The 19,030-nt window shown below is 46.0% G+C and overlaps 1 protein-coding gene across 1 annotated transcript in view; it reads left to right on the forward strand.

Annotated features, from left to right (window-relative positions):
- The window catches only part of HK2 (hexokinase 2), a 62,348-nt gene that overhangs the window by 15,267 nt on the left and 28,051 nt on the right, over positions 1-19,030 (forward strand). Inside the window, exon 2 of the mRNA XM_042981816.1 lies at positions 4,577-4,739. Within this exon, the coding sequence (XP_042837750.1) occupies positions 4,577-4,739 (163 nt within the window). The remainder of the gene's footprint in view (positions 1-4,576; positions 4,740-19,030) is intronic.

Here is a 19,030-nt window from a genome sequence, read left to right on the forward strand (position 1 = left end):
ACCAGAATATAGTCCACCATTCTCACATTATTGGCATGGTGGTACCAGCCTAAGGAGAGGGGAAGAAGTTTGAACTTCTAAAGGTATCAGTCAGTTTGGTCAGTCTGGAATGAATCTCTGGAATTCTTAATGTTTTTAAAAAGCTCCTCATGTCAGTCATGCTGATGTGTCGCCAAGTTTGGGAACTCTTGTCCCACGTGGTAGAATGGAGACTAGACAGAAGTTCTCAGAAAGTAGATTTCTCTCAAATTGAGGAAACATTTTTTAACACCTAGAGCTGACCAATAGTAGCAGCTAACCACCTTAGAGTACTGAGCCTGTCATGCTTGGAAGCATTCAAACCTAGGCCTGATGGTTGTTGGGGTAAGAGAGACAAACCTGACAAACTAGACAAAACAACAACAACAACAACAACAAAAACCACGTGATGCCCCAAGGGCATTTTTAAGGGTACTTTTTAGTTGCAGTCCTACTGCCCTGCGTCCATCTGATACCTCTTAAATGACTTTGTCCGTGATTCTGGGCCTGGTGCTCCCTCCCTTTGGCTGCACAGTGGGAGAGGTTGGCAGGATCTTGCAAAGTTGCATTCACTTTCTTCCCAATCTAGGAAAATCGTCTTTGTATGGAAGCTGTTTCTTGTTTCTGGCTCTTAGCTTCCCTTGGCCACCCTTCACCCAACCCAGCAGTGCCAGCCAAGGCTGGGTGGGCCCCGCAGAGTGTTTAGGAAACTGTAACTTTAGGCGATTAAGCATTCCTTCCTACTAAACTCAGGGTGGCCATATCATCGTGCTGTGAAGAAGGGGAAGTTCGGGCCAAGGTGCTCTTGTTGCATTTTTCAGAGCTGTCCCATTTCCTTTCTTTGGTCTCATGTGTTAGAGAGGAAATCAAGACCCCAGCGTCATCCAAGAAACCACAGGACAGGTGAAGTAAAGGTGGTGGTCCCAAGTGCCTGGCTTTAGAGCCAGATGCACCTCAGTTTGAATCCTAGCTCTGCCCCTCACCATCAAGTGGCTTGTAAAACAGGGGTGTAGAAGTTTTACAAAAGGGCAATGGCAGTCAAGTCAGTAAAGTCGTAGGATGGTGTCTGGTAGGTAAGAAATATTCGGTACGTGTTTAGCTACTGTAACAATCATCGTCATTGTTTTCATCTGTCACCGGACACTAAAAGATGACTATACTCTTAGGTAAAAGGCAGTGTGACTTGAATTAAGGCTGTTTACTTGTTAGTCTTTGAGGGTTAAGGATGAGAAGTATAGACTGGATTTCCAAGCAGCCTGTCACAGCTGAAGCATCAAAGTTAAATGAACAATGGCTGCTGTAGAACTGTGGCCAGTCCACCTTTGCTCTTTCGTGTACATGACCTCGCCCTCCGAGGTCGTGGCCATGCAGCCTCTTAATAAAGCAGTACAGGCTTTGCTTTCCTGGCTGGCTTCCTTTGTAACACCCAGAGCCATCCGTGCTGGCGGTGGGGCCAGCTGGGGCGGGATGGGGAGTAGCGGAGTGGGTCGCAGTGAAGCTTCTGGCACTCTACTTCTCTCTTTGCAAAAGTAGTAATATGGGAGCTCCAGTTTTATCATGTGGCAAACTCATGACAATGTCCAGAGACATGTCTGCTGCCTCTACTGCCCTCTGATCTGCCAGACCATTCCCCTGGGCCATGCTCTTTGCTGTTTGACCTTTGTATCTGCATCAGGGGATGACTGAATAGAAGATGGCCTTTTTAGTGGGCATGGCACTGTAGTGCCATTCGGCCTGTATAGTCTAGTCCCAGCCTGGCCCTTTGCATCTCTGTGACTGGGCACGTTGCTATCCCTTTCTGGTAGAGTGGAGGTGATAACATTGCCTACCTCACAGGGTTGCTGTGAGGGTTACATGAATTCATGGATGTAAAACCTTGAGAACAGCGTCTGTGCCACATATGGGTTTACTGTTATTACTCAGGCTGCTCTTGGACATGGCCCGGTGTTGGTCCCTGGTCTGGTGGCCCTGGGTTATGTACATTAGCTTTATCAGCCAGGAGGCAGTGTTCTGGGCCAGCCCAGGTGTCCCCGTATCTGGAGCAGGAGGCCTCTGGGGTGATTAAAGTTGTCCTGGGCCCAGGGTCACCGGGGATTTGCCTCCCACCAACAGGGAGGGGACTTGAATGGTGTAGGGCTGAGGTTGTGCCCTTTTACCTCCTGGGGAGCCTCAAACATTGTGAGGGAGGCCAGGTATCTCAGGAGCACTCTGGCTGTCCAGTGTTATAGGATACCCGGATCAGTGGTGGGGCTGGTGTCCACACAGCCCTGAGAGGCTGAGGCTGATGGTGGGCTCATGGCAAATGACGTGCCAGGGGCCTGAGGTCAGCAAACAGAATGGGCGATTGGGTTCTTCCTGATATAGACCGATACACTTGGATAGTCTGTGGTGGCTTTTCAATAAATGCTGGCCACAAGCATGTTCTGGGAAATCCTCATTTCTGCAAATTTGAAACCCAGCCTGACAAGCTCAGTTCCTCTCTGTTGCCCGGGGAGGGAGAGAAGTGGCTGACTGCTTTTCTCTACTCCTACCTTGCTCTTGCCCACCCTGTGTAGGCAAGAGTCGCATCTCAGTGTTGTGTTTTAACCACATGGTGGTTGTGGAGCAAGGTGGGCTGACTCACCAGAGACTCTTGGCCTGGCTTGTGGCTGTTTTTAGTGTTTTACTCCACACTCTGATCTTTCACCTTTGGGGATTTTATTTATTTTTAATTTTTCACCTTTTGGGATTTTTGAAGAATGATCAAAGATGAGTCTTGAGCAGGATATTTGAAATGATCCAAGGAGGGCCAATCTTTTTGTTCTACAGGGGCAGAAAGAGGCCCAAAGGGGAGGATGTGCCCCAGACCCCATAGGGAGTTAGGATACAGCCTGGAATAGAGAAGACGTGAGTAGGGGGACTGTCTCTGCTGAACAGACTGAGTTCTTTTCTCAAAGGATTAAGCACCTTTTGCTGTTCCTCTGGAAATCTTAGGCTGCAAGTTTGGTTAAAAAAGAAATTCTAGATGGCCCAACAAAAAAGGCTGGAAACTGTAACAGGCTATAATGCTAACAAGCACATTTGTCTAGAAACTCTAATTATAAAAATGTGTGCTTCTTTGTCAAAGTTGAGCAAGGGCAGGGGCAGGCAGGTGCTTACTTGTCTCCCACAGGAATAACAGGGGCAGTGGTCATCAGCCAAGCTTTGCCCTTGGGGACCCTGACATTTCAGAGCAGGGAATAGCAGGGTTGCTTGAAGTCTCTCAGTTTGCTGATGATGCTGAGAGGACTGTAACCTTCACCCCTTGAGGGGGCAGCTGGGGCTTGACCCGAGGTCCCTGATTGTGTGTGGTCTACCCTTCCATGGACAGCAGTGTCACCTGTCCTGGACACTGCTGCTGAGGATAAGGGTATTGCGGAAACTTGTGTGCCTCCTTGGATGGAAGTCTATCAGACCTTTTCCTGATAGGAGAAAACTGGGACCAACCATGGCCAAGGCAGACTAGAACTTCCAAGGAGGAAACTGTGAGAGGGACTCCTAATGCCTCTTTGAGTAGTAAATCAAGTACATGTAACTTTATGTTGGGAATAAGATCAATGACATAAATAGGGAGAGCTGTCTCTGCCTCTGAGGACAGGAGAGCTTGTGTTGCTATTTATGTAGAGGCTCTATTCTGTGTCAGCCACATGCCAGGGATGCAGGGGTGAACACACAGATGTGGTTCTTCTTGGCCTTGGTGCTTATGGTTTGGACACCAAGAAATTCATATTATGGATGGTGTTGTGAAGGGAAAAGTCTGAGTTTTTGGAATAATGGGAGGCCTGACTGTTTCATTAGAAGGATGGGAGGCCTCCATGGAGAGAGGTCTGGAGGGGGCTGAAGAAATGGGATGGAACAAAGAGCCGTGAGGGCCCCTGTGCACGGGTTCCGAGGCAGGGAAGGACTGAACCAAGGGTAGGGTTTGCACAAGGAGTGCAGAGACATGCAGTGAGCTTAGGAGGTGGCGAGAGGCCAGATCATGTGGGGCCTTGGAAGGATTTCAGGTTTGGTTCTCATCGGAAGCCACTGGAAGGTTTAAGCAGGGGAATGGTTAGAGTCTGGCTAGGGGTAGAAAATAGACGAAAGAGGTAAAGGCAGAGTTGGGGATTGTGTAAGTGAGGCAAGAGGAGCCGGCTGCTCGGCCTAGGGTGGGGGATAATAGGATTGCCATGACTGGCCTCGAGGTGTGTGGGGAGCAAGGAGGGTTAGTAAAGAACCCCAGCTCCCAGGATATTGTCACAGACCCTTAAACTCAGCCTTTCTGGAAAGAACTCTTCCTCTTCTCCACTGTGCCTTTCCCCTCAACTTCACCACTCTCCAGAAATAAAGTTAAACCTATTTTTTTCATTTGAGAAATTTTGAGTTTAGTATTTTTTTTAACAGTCTTGTCAAATAGATTCCAAGTAAATGGTCTTTAATAATAATTTTCTGTACATAATAGACTTTATTCTTTTGAAGGGCTGAGTGATGTTCTACCACATAGATGGCAGTACCAACTGATTTAAACTACAGGTCTGTACTCTTGTTTCCCCCTTTGCAGGTGGACCAGTATCTCTACCACATGCGTCTTTCTGATGAGAACCTTCTGGAGATCTCTCAGCGGTTCCGCAAGGAGATGGAGAAAGGGCTTGGAGCCACCACCCACCCCACTGCTTCAGTGAAAATGCTGCCCACCTTTGTGAGGTCTACTCCAGATGGGACAGGTACTGCCCTGGGGCAGGGGGTGTTGGCTCTGGGTGCTCCATTGCTCGGGGAAGGTTTGGGTGGCCTGGCTCAGGGTCCCAAAGAGCGATGTGTCAGTGAAGGTTCTTTGGTTTCACGCATCAGAAACCAGCCCTGGCTAGGTTAAGCATACAGGAAATTTAGTGAAGTCTAGGGTGGGGTAGACAGGAAAATGGGGCAAGCAGGCAACCATTTGTTTCCTGTCCATGTGCTGAGACAGGCTGATTGGCACACTCTGTCCTCAGGGTGATGGAGGACAAACACATTTAAGGGGGTCACAGCCATGGGCCAGGGCAGTCACTCTACGTGGCACATTCCACAGCCTTGCTGGAGAAACAGTACAGTACAGATTGTCCTAGATTGTTTCTTGAACTCTGTGAGAAAAGAATACTTGAGGTCCACATACACTTGGGACAACGTGAAGAGCCACGGTGCAGCTTAAGGTATTAAGGGCTCTGAAGGTGTGCGCATGACCCCGCCAGGCTTTGTTTAATCCCCTTATTTGGTTATAGACCCTAGCTTTCATGATGCAGCATCCAGGAAACCAGAGTAAAAGGTCATGGTGAAGGTAGAAGTTGGAAGGTAGGTTGGGCTAGATCACAGAAAGCCTTGCATGCACACCTGAAACCATGTTTTTCTTCAGGGAGTAACCAAGTTCTTGAGGGGTGTGGGCAGAACGGCAGCAGCAGCAGCAGTGGATGACGGGCCGCTGGTAGAAACAGAGCGTGGCCCTGGTGGGATGTGCTGGGCAGACACAGAGGACTCAGAGGTGATGCTGGGATGTCGAACCCTGCTGTCTAGGGGTGGCAACATCCTCAGAGAGGGGACGCAACTCAGTTGTGTCAGCACATTCACACTGCTTGTTTCACTTACTGCTCACAGTATCCGTTCGTTTTAGGGATGAGGTACCTGTGGGGGCCGCGAGGGGTGAGCAGTGTGGGATAACTACCCACATGCGGAGGGTTGGGAGAAAGAGCCCCAGGGACAGCTGCCAGGGCAGTGGAGGAGCCAGCAAGCACAGATTCCCGAGAGCCTGAGGGAGGAGAGGCTTATCCATGCACCATATGCCTTCAGATTTTCTATCCCATGTGGGCCATTGAGGCTAACCTGCCTGAGAGCCTCTGGGGGCCTGGTTTGTCTGACAAGACTTTGTACCTTCCTACGATTTGTAAAACAAGTATGTTTACCCTGGGACTCAGCCTGGACCCGGCACTGAGGGTGTGACCTTGTTCAGGGTTGTTCTGAGTATATGTCTCAGCCCTTCCATGAGTTCCTTGAGGTGAGTGGCCTCCTCCAGTTCTTGGGTATCCCTCGTATACCCTCCAGATTGGCACTGTTTACTGTACCTGCCACTCCCTCTGACCCGCAGCCACACCCGCTTCTATTGTTTTATTTGACATTCTGATAAATTTACTAGCTCCTTCAGGCCAGGGACATTGTTTTATTTCAGATACAACCACAAGGCAAGTACCCTGAATATTTACTAAATTTTTGTGGGCTAAGACCTTTTCTGAGCACCTACATGCAGTAACTCATTTACTTTTGATAAAACCCTATAAGGTAAGTCCAAATTTTGTCTACTTTTTTTTTTTTTTTTTTTTTTAAGAGGAGGAATTTGATGCTTGGATGGTCAAATAACTTGCCTAAGGTCACACAGCTAATGAGAGGCTGAGTCAGGATTCAAACTCATATATGCCAAAGGTCAGGCATCAAGACTGCACCCAGCCCATTGTGTGTGTGCGTGCACGCGTGAGCCTGTGCACTCAGCACCAGAGAACACAAGCGCAGCTGAAATTGTTTGAAATGTGGTTGGGGCTGGATGTCTGGCTTAAGTATAAGTAGGTGAATAAATTTGCTGAGGAGAACTAGGTTTGGGACCGGCGTTTAAAATTCTCACTGCTTTCCTGAGCTTGGAGGCCTGGACACCTCCCTCTGCCTCAGAGTTTGCATCGATTACTGTGCTATGTGGTCAGTGACTCTTCTTCCCTGACCTCAGGCTGGAGTCCTGGGAGTCCCGTCTGCGTGCCAGGCTGAAGCAGCAAGCATGTACTTAGCCTCCGTGAACGTGAGGTGCCTGGACTGAGGATAAGAGTCAGAGGCTGACTCTCGCAGCCTTCTGGAGCAGAAGGATCTAGGGCAAGATCCGTTTTGCCTGACCTCCTTTCCACACGGAAACAGAGATTTTACATGACTTTTGTGATACACAGAGTGCCTCTTGATAATGTCAAACTCTACAGGGTAAATGGGGATGACGTGTATTGGAATGTTTTATTCACTTAAGCAGAAGCAGGTTCTGCCTGAGAGTGCTGGAGACCAGACTGTAGGAACCCCAGCCCCCAGCCCCTTCGTTTCTCACTTGCTGGGGTCCTTGGGCCAGCTCCTCACCTTAGCTCTCCAGGACTCGGCTTTTTCTCCTTTGTAAAATTAAGTGGTGGATCTGGCAATCCCAATCTGTTCTACATTTGTACTAGAACCAGTGTGCTAGTTATCGATGTGCAAAAAAAGTTCTCTGAAATACTGTGATTGGGGAAAACCCCTTAGTGTCCATCAGTTGGGCTCTGGTCAATTCATGCAGAAAATAGTCCTTTGCACCCATTATAAAGCATGAGATAGACTTACCTATATTCATACTCTGTAAACTCACATATATTTATGTGTGTGTGTACAGGTACATAAAGTCCCAAGGACGCACACTGAACTATTAATAGTAGTTTTCCTGGTACACGAGGTTGGCAATAACTAGTCAAGTTGAAGGTATGTGTATTTGATAACTCAGTAATACTATGTCCAACTATATTGTCACTTGAACAGACTTCCATATGAACCCAAGGAGGCATGTTCAAGAATGTTCATAACACTGTTGCTTATAATGACAGCATATTGGAAACAGTTTATGGAATATCCCTGTGGATGGAATAACTATGTGGCATGTTACATAAATGAACATATATTAATACAGATACTTCTAAAAAACAGTGAGTGAAACATTGGGGAAGGACACATATCTCCTAGTTGGATGTAACTTAAAAAAAATCCCTCAATGTCGTGCATTGCTTATGGACAGACACACATCATGAAATTATTAGGCTGTAATATGGAATATATACACAAGATGAATGATAGGGGTTGCTTTTGGAAATCAAGAAAGGAAAATGAAATTGGGGAGGAGAACATGAGGGAATGCAATTTAAAATGGTCAACATCAAGGTTTTATGCTTTGTTAGTGCTGGCTCAGAGTTATGGAATGTGGCATTAAGGACTGACTTCTTCAGTATGTAAAGCCTATGAAAAATGAAATTTCTGGGGGCGCCTGGGTGGCTCAGTTGGTTAAGCATCGACTTCAGCTCACATGATCTCATGGTTCGTGAGTTTGAGCCCCATGTCAGGCTCTGTGCTGACAGCTCAGAGCCTGGTGCCTGCTTCAGATTCTGTGTCTTCCTCTCTCTCTGCCTCTCCCCCACTCATGCTTTCTCTTTCTCTCTCTTAGAAATAAATAAACATTAAAAAAATATTTAAACAATGAAATTTCTGCTTTGTTATTGGCACCCCAGTGAAGGGCTGAGAGGGGAGACCTTGGGGTCAGTTGTTTATAGGGATCTCTGCCTCTCGCCTAGATTGGTCACACAGCCCATGGGGCCTTGCTGCTGTGTTTGCTTCTTGGCCCAGGACACAGCCTGGGTTCTGTTGCTGCTACTGGTGGTTATGTGTCTCTCCCACAGAAGGCTAGGGGCTTTACTCAGGTGATGACTTTTCCACAATGTCCTTCCACAGCCTGTTCCTTGCCAGTATTATTTTTTGAATCTGGGTGATTAAACCTGGGATCTAAATCTCTGATCTAGAAGGACCTAATCTTTAAGTCAGTGGCTGTCTAATTTTTCTGGACTACAGGCTCATACCAAGAAACACATATGTATAATTATTTATGTACAGCTGGAACAAGTTTCAGGGGCCAATGTCTACTGTTAAGTGTGATGTAGTCAAATACATTGCAGTCCATTCTTTAAAAAAAGCTGCTAGTCAGGAGCTGCTGAGTTTTTTCCAGCTTGCAGTTTGAAAGCTACTGCCTTAAAGGCTCCTCACCCAGTCTTGTCCTAGACTGGCATTTGTAAAATTGACTACTTGGTGGGGAGGGAGGTGGTTTCAGGGGAGTGTGTCATGAGGGGTGAGGATAGAATTCTAGTTTAAATGGGGTTGAATTCAAGCTGTGTGCTTTAGAGCAGCTTAGAACAGGTTAGAGCAGTGTGTGCCCTGGTCCTCCATTTTCTCACTTGTAAAAAGAACCATCAGGGGGTTGGTGATCCATGAATTAAGGGGGATTGGATATGTGACCGTCTCATGTTCTGTAAACACGATTCTGTGTGGCCACAACCCACCTCTGTGAGGCATGGCCAGCACCAAGTTCACTGAGAGAGGGCCCTGCATTTTGGAGCGAGGACCAGGTTCCAACTCTTGTTTGTACGGGCCCCAGCTGTCTAATGGTAGTGAAACTCATGGTAGAAAACGTGGGAGAGACTTCAGGAAGTTTCAGGCCATCCATTTATGATGGAGGCCTCCATTAACACTGAAGAAAAATGAACCTCCAAGTCATGGTTTGAATTCTGTGTGAGAAGGAAGGGAATGCTAGTGGCCAATGAGCCCGTGGGGACCGATACTAAAACATCTACACTTCATAGATTGTGTGGACCATGCAATGCAAAGAAACATAGTTGGCACAGATAAAGATGAAATATATGTAGATGGGCCAAGAATATCTTATTCACATGACTGTCAGTCAGAGTATATAAAAAAAATTCTCCCTCTTCCTCTGCCTCTCCTTCCCCCTCCCCACCCCCACCTCCCATAAATAGTTGAAAGATTTCTATAACAGACATCTATATACGGACTATCTAGATTCTTCTATGTTGGTATTTTACTAGATTTGCCTTACCACACTCCTCAGTCCTAACCCATCAGTCCCTCTTGTTTTATTTGATGCATTTGCAAAGTAAATGACAGAAATCAGTTTATTTCAACCCTAAAACTTCAATATGCACATTACTAACTAGATTTCAATATTTGTTGTTTTTAATGTAAAATTTACATACAATGAAATGACAAATTGTAAGTATCATCTGATGAGTTGACAAATACATAATACTTGTAATACAGTGTATATATCTAATACAACCTCCACTGAGATAGTGGACATTAGCATCAGCCCAGAAAGTTCCCTCGTGTTCCTTCCCAGGCAATCCCTGTCCTTGACCCCAGAAGCAATAACATTAAAATTTTCCACGTGTATTAGTTTTGCCTGTTGTACAACTCTCCATAAATATAGCCATTTGGTATTTACTCTTTGTGCAAGGCTTCATTTATCCATTATAATGTCGGCTTTATTCATGTTGTGTAAATCAGTATTTCATTCCTTTTGGTTGCTGATTTCATGGTATGATTGGAATCCTATATGACATGCATACTGATGGACACCTGGGCTGTTTCCAGGTTTCGCCTATTAGAACTAAAGCAGCTGTGGACATTTTTGCACGAGCCTCTTTGTGGACTCACGTTTTCATTTTCTTAGGTCAAAAACTAGCAGTGGGATTTCTGGGTCGTGAAGTTTGGTGTATATTTAAGAAACTGCAAGACCTTCCCCAAAGTGGTTGAACCCCATTCCATTTTATATTTTACACTCCTACCAACAATGTGAGAGTTCTGCTTTTCCCTTATCCTTACCAATATTTGTTTTTTATACCCTTCCCCTCCCTTTTGTTTTTTGCAGTACAGCATTGAATAAAGAAAGCATTCATTTGTATCTGCCAGGGACCTCATCATCTCTGACCTCTCTGGAGGCAGCTCTAACCTAAACTACGGCTGTGCTTGTGTTGTGGTGCAGCCCCACCCGCAGTCCTGTCGGGGGGCCTACTGCATACATCACAGGGATGTGGCTTTCAGAGGACAGTTCCATCTTAAGAGTTAACGTAAGAATAATTGATACCATTTAATGAGTATCCACAATGTCTGTGATATGCTATTCACATAAATAATCAGTTTTATTCTCCATGCAAACTCTGTCAGAGAGACATTCCAATTTAAAAATAAGGCGATTGAGGCTAAAAGAAGGTTGGTGATTGCCAAGGTCACACATGGCCAGTGAATGGCAGAGGTGAAGAGTTTGGGTTTAAAGATTTAAGCAGATGTAGTCCTCACTCCGTGCCCATTAGGTTCATAATTTACATCAGCTCATGTTGCTGAACAAAAGTTTCTAGAGCAAATTGGACTAGCATCTTTGTAAATACATCATAAATACGGATTGGCTTTGTACCGTCAAAATAAGAAGCTCAAGTACAACCCACACGAGAATCTACGAATTTTTCAGATGCAAGTCCCAATTTAGAAATAAAATATCTTTGTAGTGTTTTTATCACCCTCTTGTTAGGCAAGATTGTTTAGATATAAAAATGCCTTGTAAGGCAGAGTGAGTTGAAGGCTTTGCTGTATTGATCATCTGATACTTCCCCACTTCCCTAAATTGTTAATTATTTTCACAGGTGACTACATCTTTACTATCTAGCCAGATTGAACTCCTTGGAGAGTAGGGGATGATGATGATGATGATGATGATGATGATGGTGATATTATAACTGTAGGCTTATTAAATGCCAACTACTGTGCTAAGCACTGTATTTGAGCAATCCCATTGATTCTGACAGTGACCCAGTGGGAGGCACTATGAACCCCATTATATGGAAAAAGAAACCAGATTTGTTTGATTAGCCAACTTGCCCAAAGTCACATTGGGAGCAAATGGAAGCGTTTGATTTTAAGCCAGCCAGCTGTGTGCCAATGCTTGGGTACTTAGGCACATCCCAAGCGGTGCATTTTATGCTTATCTGCCACCTTCACCCTCCACCCCCTGCTAGCACAGTGCATTCATTCTCCTAGTAACTCAGGTCTATCTCTTCAGTTTGGCTCCAAAGAGTCCCCACCGAGTCTGGTCCTCTGTGAGGCAGCACTGTGCTAAGCTGCCTTGTGCCCTGCCTCTGAAGAGTGAAAATCGTCCTTGGAGAGGTAAGGCTTACACAGATGAAATGATTATAGAATGATACTCAGTCATGTAATGCAAGCACATGATATGATAAAAACTAGGCTGCTGATAGGTTGCACAGAGGCTGTTAAAACCCAAAAGGAGCCCTTATCTTGGTTGCTCAGCATTATATCAACAGGCGTGCAGTGGAGTCAGATCAACCAGCACACAACACAAGTTAGTGGATTTTTATGGTAATAAGCCAAAGATTGTACTGATAAGAGGCCTTCATATAATATAGTAGCTAGAGTTTATTGAACATTTACATGTGGCCGGCATTGTGCCAAACACCTCACACATTCATTGCATTGAATCTTGGCCCAGAACTGTGTGTGTGTGTGTGTGTGTGTGTGTGTGTGTGTGTGTGCATGTGCACACCCCTGTGCCTTGGGGAGTGGAGAGGTGGTGCTGGCTAGAGAGAAGGTTATTGCTATTCCATTTTAACAGATGATGAAACTCGAGTGTCAGGTTTCTAATAATTTACTTGGAATTGTATGACTAATATACGTTAAAACCGGATTTGAACCCCTGGTCTGCCTGCCTGAAAATCTTAACACACTCAGAGCCTACAAAGTATTGAAACATATTTTAATCCTTTGAAGGGTGGTTTCACATCTATGGAGTGAATGTAACACTTCTGTGACTGGAACATATTTCGAGCTTAAGAAACGTTTCCTGAGTATCAAAACACCAGGATGGTGCTTTCTGGTGGTGTTCTGGGAGGTTTGGGGGGCACCTAATGTGTTTATGTCCTCCAGCCCCTTTCCTTCAATTGGTGCAACTCTGTTTTTCTCCAGTTTTACATTTTGGCATTTGGCATCTTATTGCTTAAATGATCAGAAGACCAATGGCGTAGAAGATCAGATTACCCCATTCCTTGATTGCTGTAGACCCAGCATTGACTGTGTCATTTGATACCTTTAATAACATGGAGTTACTTTATTTCTGAGCTATTGAGTGGGGTCCAGCATTGTATGGTAATGGGGTAGCAGGGATCTTGGGGCTTAAAAAAAGGCTGCCAGATGTGGTAGTGGCTGTGGTGGTTCCAGGTACATGGGAAATAACATGCCTCAAAACCTGTGTCTGCCAAAGATAGTTTTGCTGGATTACCTATCCAGGACCTGGGTTGGAGACCATGCCATACATTCTTAGAGCAGTCTATTGCAGTATGCTAGCAGGCCCTTGAAAACTAAAGAATAAACAGGATCTCCAACCCAGGGCTACTCCATGGAAGAAGATTGAATGTTCAGTGCAGTCATCTGGGGCCCCTGGAGGTGTTCTTGCTATGGCAGGGCAGGCAGGAGCTACTCCCTTTTGGGGCATTGAATTATGAAAGGGCCATTTCAGGGACTGGATGTGAAAGTGTGGATATGTGTCTTTGATCTACCTCATGGTTCAAGGCTGCATGTGTCTGGCATTAGATGACAAGAGGGGATGACCTTATGGTTGGATATAACATGGCCCTGGGGTGACCAGCCATCCTGGTGTGCTTGGCACGCTCCCAGTTTTAGCACTGAAAGTCCCATGTCAATCTTGAGCAAACAGAGGTGGTTGACTACTGTACATAGTCCTGGAAACCAGGGCTTCATCATTGCTTGGCCCAAGAGTCTTGTGGCATCCTCCTCACCAGCTCTGGTTCTAGATCCGTCGTCCACAGTGCTACTGAAGACCTTTTGAAAACAAAGCTAACCCTGTGCTTAAAATCCGGCGTTCCTGGCATTGGCATTTGCTACATGTATGTAGCCACACTGTAGGATCCCTACGTTGCAACCACTCCTGATGTGCCATTCCCTGAACACACCATCAACTTCCGCACCCTTATGTATGTCCCCCTTTCCATGTCTGGCAACTTCATCCCATCCTCTCAGACCTGGCTGTCTTGTGTTGCTTCCCAAGAAGCCATCCTTGTCCAAGTAACCAATCATTCCTTCTTATTGGTGCTCCTACCATGTACTAGCCACAGTGCATCTAACTACTTCCTTTCTCCCCGTCCGGTCAGGTGCTGGGTTGCACACAGCACCAGGTAGCCGAGAAGCGGTGAGTGTTGTGTTCAGTGCCCAGTGTTGAAATAGCTAATTGCAGACTGGGAGGCACTTTGTTGGCAGGGCCTAGAATAGATTTTCAGTGTTTGACTCTCAACATAGTGATTTTTAAAATGTTGGTTTTAGTAGTGGACCCCGTTCCCAACCTTAAACAAAATGAAATCTTTTGTAGAACCCCATATCTAAGACAGTGAAAGTAGAGGAAAGAGATATAATTGGAAGTGAGGAGGTGGGGGGTGAGGTTGTACCTTGATTGGCCTTCCTTGACCCACCGAGGCCAGACTTCACCACCTTCAAGGATCCCAGAACTCTGGGAACGCTGTGTAAAAGCCGCTTGTTCAGAAAGAGGCTTCTGGAGCTTGTGGTTCTGAAAAAGCTCTGGGGTGAGGGGACTGGGCTCTGGCTCCAACCGTAACCCTGCAGGGCACTGCCCCTTCTAAACGAATGTGGTTGCCTTTGACGAAGGTCACTGTTGCTTCAAAAGACAAAACCAAACCAAAGCTGTTTGCAAGTCACTGTTAGAGCACTGGTGGGCGCAGTGCTGCAAGTGCTGCTGGGAGGAACAGGTGGTGGAGCTATTTTAATTAGTGGCAAGTACTTAATGATTGAAAATAGATCCTGTTGGAAAATTCAGTTGGCCCTTGCCTTTTGTTCCTCAAAAATTGTGTGGACATTGCCAGGTACAGGCCACGTATTTGTGTGTTGTTAACAATGAGGGAGTTATGGCCTGCTTTGACGCATTCTGGTGTCTGATCCACCAACCTGATGGGGACTGTCACGTTCAGGTGGCCAGTGTAATGCCATTTTAGTTTTCCTTAGCCTTTCCCTGAGACAGGTGAGTTCCCAGGAGAAATTGAAACCCTTTTATCTTGCTGACCTTATGTATTTGATAAGAGCCTCACTGCAAGTGGGTAGAATGGTAGTCCAGGATGGGAAATGAGTCAGCAAACACACTCTGCCAGACAGAACACCTCGGATCTTAACTGTTGGGCAATTTGACGGGGATTGGAGGGTGGTGTGACTTAATGCCCCTGTCGCCAGTTCCTCTTCACTGTGTGCCAGCAGCGCTTCTTTGAGTCCTTGTTTTCTTTCAGAAGAGGGTTGGTATCTCTTCTCTTGTCTGGTTTTGGAGGGGAATGCTTTTAATTAGAAGGACCTTCAGCAGAGAGGGCCTGGTGGGAACAGAGTTTCTATGTGATTGTCTGAGATGGCAGCAATTTGTGGCTACAAAAAAGCCTGCATCAACAAGCTTTGGAAGGTTCTGGGCTCCTGGGGGAGAAGGACGCTTCACCTCTGGCCAGAGGATGTGTCTGCCAGCTCCCATTCAAGTCTGAGAGCACTTGGCCATCCAGTAGGCCTGGGGGTGGGGGGTGGAGATGGACTGCAGTCACTGATAAAAGATTAGGGTGTCTTTGCTTTCTTTTTCAGGCTTTCTGAGGCTTATTTGCCTCATCCTGGATTCTGTGCCAGGTCCTCCTCGGCTTCCAGGAACGAGAGACATGGGTATGGTGCAGTGGGATAGGCACGGGCTCTGAGGTCAGATGGACCCAGCAGTCATTTATCCCTGCGTGACCTTAATCAAATGACTCAATTTATGAACTACAGTATCACTTCCTCTGACACCCAGGCCAGCTTGGAGGTTGCTGGTGACCTCTGGCATTATATACTTTTGGCATTATTAAAGAAGAATTCCTTATTTGAGGATTGACAACTTTCCCATGAAGGAACCTCCTTGCTCATCGCAATAGAAACTTTGCTAGAGAACCAGACCTGAATTATATGAATCTTGGTTTCAGTTACTTGACCTGAGTCTTGGTTTTTTCATCAGGAAAACTGGGATTTTAATGCCCCATAGGGTTGCTGAGGTAATTAATGAGCTAATGCTTATAAACAAAGTGACCATCACTTAACAAATGTTAGTTTATCTTCCATTAAAAACACCTACGTGTTGGGCTCTCAGTCAACTCAATCTCCCTTATACCTGCCTCTGCCTTTCCATTGTTTCATTACCACAGTCATCCAGATGCCAATGATGAAGTCTGAACTCTGTCCCAGGGACGAGAGAGATGAAGACGGGGTTCTGTCTTCATTTTGCTATAAAATCACCTTAAAAAAAATAGAGCAGGAGCTGAGAAATTAGCTCAAATGGTAGAGTGCTTGCTTAGCATGTGAGAAGTAGCGGGATCAATGCCCACATTCTCCACAGCTGAATTTTATGAAGGGGGGTCTCCCACCTGGGCCAATTTACACGAAAATGGTGGCCAAGGGAAAATGGTGGCCATGTGGCGAGCAGCTGGGTGCCCCTAGCAATGTGCCTACTGTGAGTGACGGATGGGGTGGGGGAGCTTCAACAACAACAACAACAACAACAACAACAACAACAACAACAAAGAAATACAGAAGATTAATTTGATCTTTCAAATAAACCTCAAGTGGAACTTCACTTCCTTTATTTTAGCAGCGGTGGTGGCCACATTTAGGAGTTGGGGGGTGTTAGAAAGGATGGGCCACTACTGTAATCTTCAGAATTTCTATGGACAAAACCTAAAACCCAGAAACCACAAATACTTTGACAACATAAAAATTAAAAAGTTTCTGCATGCCAAAAATGCCACAAATAAAATGAAAAGACAGATATCCAACTGGAAAAAATAATTATAAATATACAACCAAAAAACTATTTTCTTTAATATACAAAGAGCTCTTTTAGGCTATTAAGAAAATAATGAATGTATTTTAAAAAAAGGCAAAAGATGTGACTAGAAAGTTCACAGAACAAGGAATTCCAAAGGCCAGTTAACAATTCAAAAAGTGTAACCTTACACAAAAGAAGGAAACCAAGTTTAAAAAAGGAGATACCACTTAGACCAAAGAAGTTGGCAAAGATTAATTGCCACATAACATGAGACCCTGGTGAGAACAAAACTTAGCTGTTGGTTTGTGTGGAAATTGTTGAGAACTTTTAGGCATGAACTTGTAGGCAATGTCTTCCAAATTAAAAACACAACATCCTTAGAACCAGCAATTCCAACCCCTTTCTTTGAATGTGTCTGTTAACAGCCTCCACTGTCTTTATAAAATAAATGTACCTAAGGACACCCAAGAAACATTAATAGTGATTATTTGGAGAAGAAAAGAGATTTGCTTTTTGTTTTTCCCACTTTTGTACTGTTTGAGCTTTTTTAGAAAAAAAATCAGATGTTCATATTTTATTATTTTTGGAAAGTTAAATTGCTTTCTAGACATAACAGCATGCTCAACAATGATAGAAACCTTACCTCTGACCTGATGGTCTCATGTATAAACCGGTTGGTATTCAGACATTTTGTTTAACAAATGAACCATCAACGAGTAAATGCAATAGGAGATGTTTTCTTAATATGTTGCCTCAAATATGTTACCAGCTATAATTCAGCAGAATGATTTCTCTGGACCTTATTGGGTCCTCTGTCACATGGCTGTGCACTTTAAGAAACCTACTGTGGGCATGTTTTCTGGCCCTAGAGCCTTGCTCCCACCCCCACCCTGTCTAGTCTGACGGTCCCAGGCCCATAGATGTGATGCTCCTTCATGCTCCATCATACACTCCTCTGTCTGCTCTCGGCTTCTGGAATGTCCTAGAAGGTTCACGGTGGAGGTGGGACTTGAGCCACTTGAGTAGGTGTAGGTAGGGATTGGAGGTTCTGAGAAGAACTACATAATCAACGAAAGAATAGAACAGTAGTTTTATTGATGAAAATAAATAGTAGGTTTTACTATTTCATGTCCGCCTCACGACCCCTGGGAGAAGTCAGCATTAGGGGCCATGTTCTGTAGGTGAGGTGACATGCTCAGAGGCCACATAGGTAGTGAGGAAGCTGAGCTGGAATTCAAAACAAAGCCTGTCTGCCCATCTCTGAAGGCCCAGCCCTTCACCACTGCTCTGTGGGGGCCTCTCATGCATGGTGTGGGGTGAGCACTAGGAAGGGTCTATCCACTGTCCCACGAGGTCACCTTAGGATTTAGCTCCAGGAGTCCTGGTGCTGGGTCTGCCTCAGAGACATTAGACCCTGGAAGGAGTACAGTCCTTGGCTGTGGTAATTGTGATCCCATGTGTTTGCAGAAGGGGTGCCGGGGAGGAGGGATGCAGAGGAATGTCTGTTCCGGCAGAGTCTGAAAAGAAAGCAAGGGATGACATTCCTTCCTGGGAACGGAGGCTGGGCTGGCCTTGAATCATGACCCCCGTGGTCGCCGATTCAGCGCATTGCATGCATCCTAGGCTACAGAGTGCTGATGCAGGCAGTTCATCTTTGATTTTCCTTTTCATCCCCCATGACAACCACCACATAGCTTTTCCTGCAGTCTGGCTGGGTTCCCACTACCAGGGGAGGCTCAGAACTGGAGTGCCTGGAAAAGTCGCCCATGGCCACGAGAGGAGCAGAGTCATCCCAGGTGGGGTTGATGTTGCCCCAGCTATTTAACAGCTGTAGCTGGTGGGGTTGGGAGGCTCTCCAGATGCCAGAGAGGGGACTGAAAAGTAGCGCCCCAGAGGAGGAATGCTGAAGTCACTGGGGCAGGTTCCAATGGCTTTTCTTGGACAGGTTCCTTCTTGTCCCCGCTGGTGAGGGTGATTTTGCTTTTCAGTCTGAGAGGCAGCCCTAACAGTGGGCCTGGGGGACGCCGGTGTGGGGGTTGGGCAGTGTGTGGAGGCCTGGATGGAAAGTTTCTAGTACTTATGGAGTGTGTCCTAAGTTCTCGGCACTGTGCTGGGTGTTTAAGGCACAGTGTCTAGTTTTTCCCCTCATAACAACCACCTGAACTATGATGTTCCCATTTCAGAGATGAGGCAGTTGAAGCTCAGGGACTTGCCATGGCCAACATGGCCAGAGTTCTAACACAGGTAACGTGGGCTCCAGAGCCAGGCTCTGTATGTTGCTACTCCCAGACCACAGTTGTGTGCTCTTAGGCTGTGTGTTGTGCCCTCAGGGAGCCGGGCAGAAGTAGCTTTTCTCAGGGCCAGTTACTGCTGCTGAGAGGGCCTGGGCACAGAATGGATCCATGTTGGCTCATTCAGTCAGAGCTTTTCCCTACCCCTCCCAATCCATTCTGCTGTACTTAAGTGGCTGTCACCCACCTGGAAATGGGCTGAGTGTTGACAAACATGCCAATAAGTGAATTCCCCAGGAAA

The sequence above is a fragment of the Panthera tigris genome, chromosome A3, assembly GCF_018350195.1.
Source record: "Panthera tigris isolate Pti1 chromosome A3, P.tigris_Pti1_mat1.1, whole genome shotgun sequence".
In the NCBI taxonomy this organism is placed as follows: domain Eukaryota; kingdom Metazoa; phylum Chordata; class Mammalia; order Carnivora; family Felidae; genus Panthera; species Panthera tigris.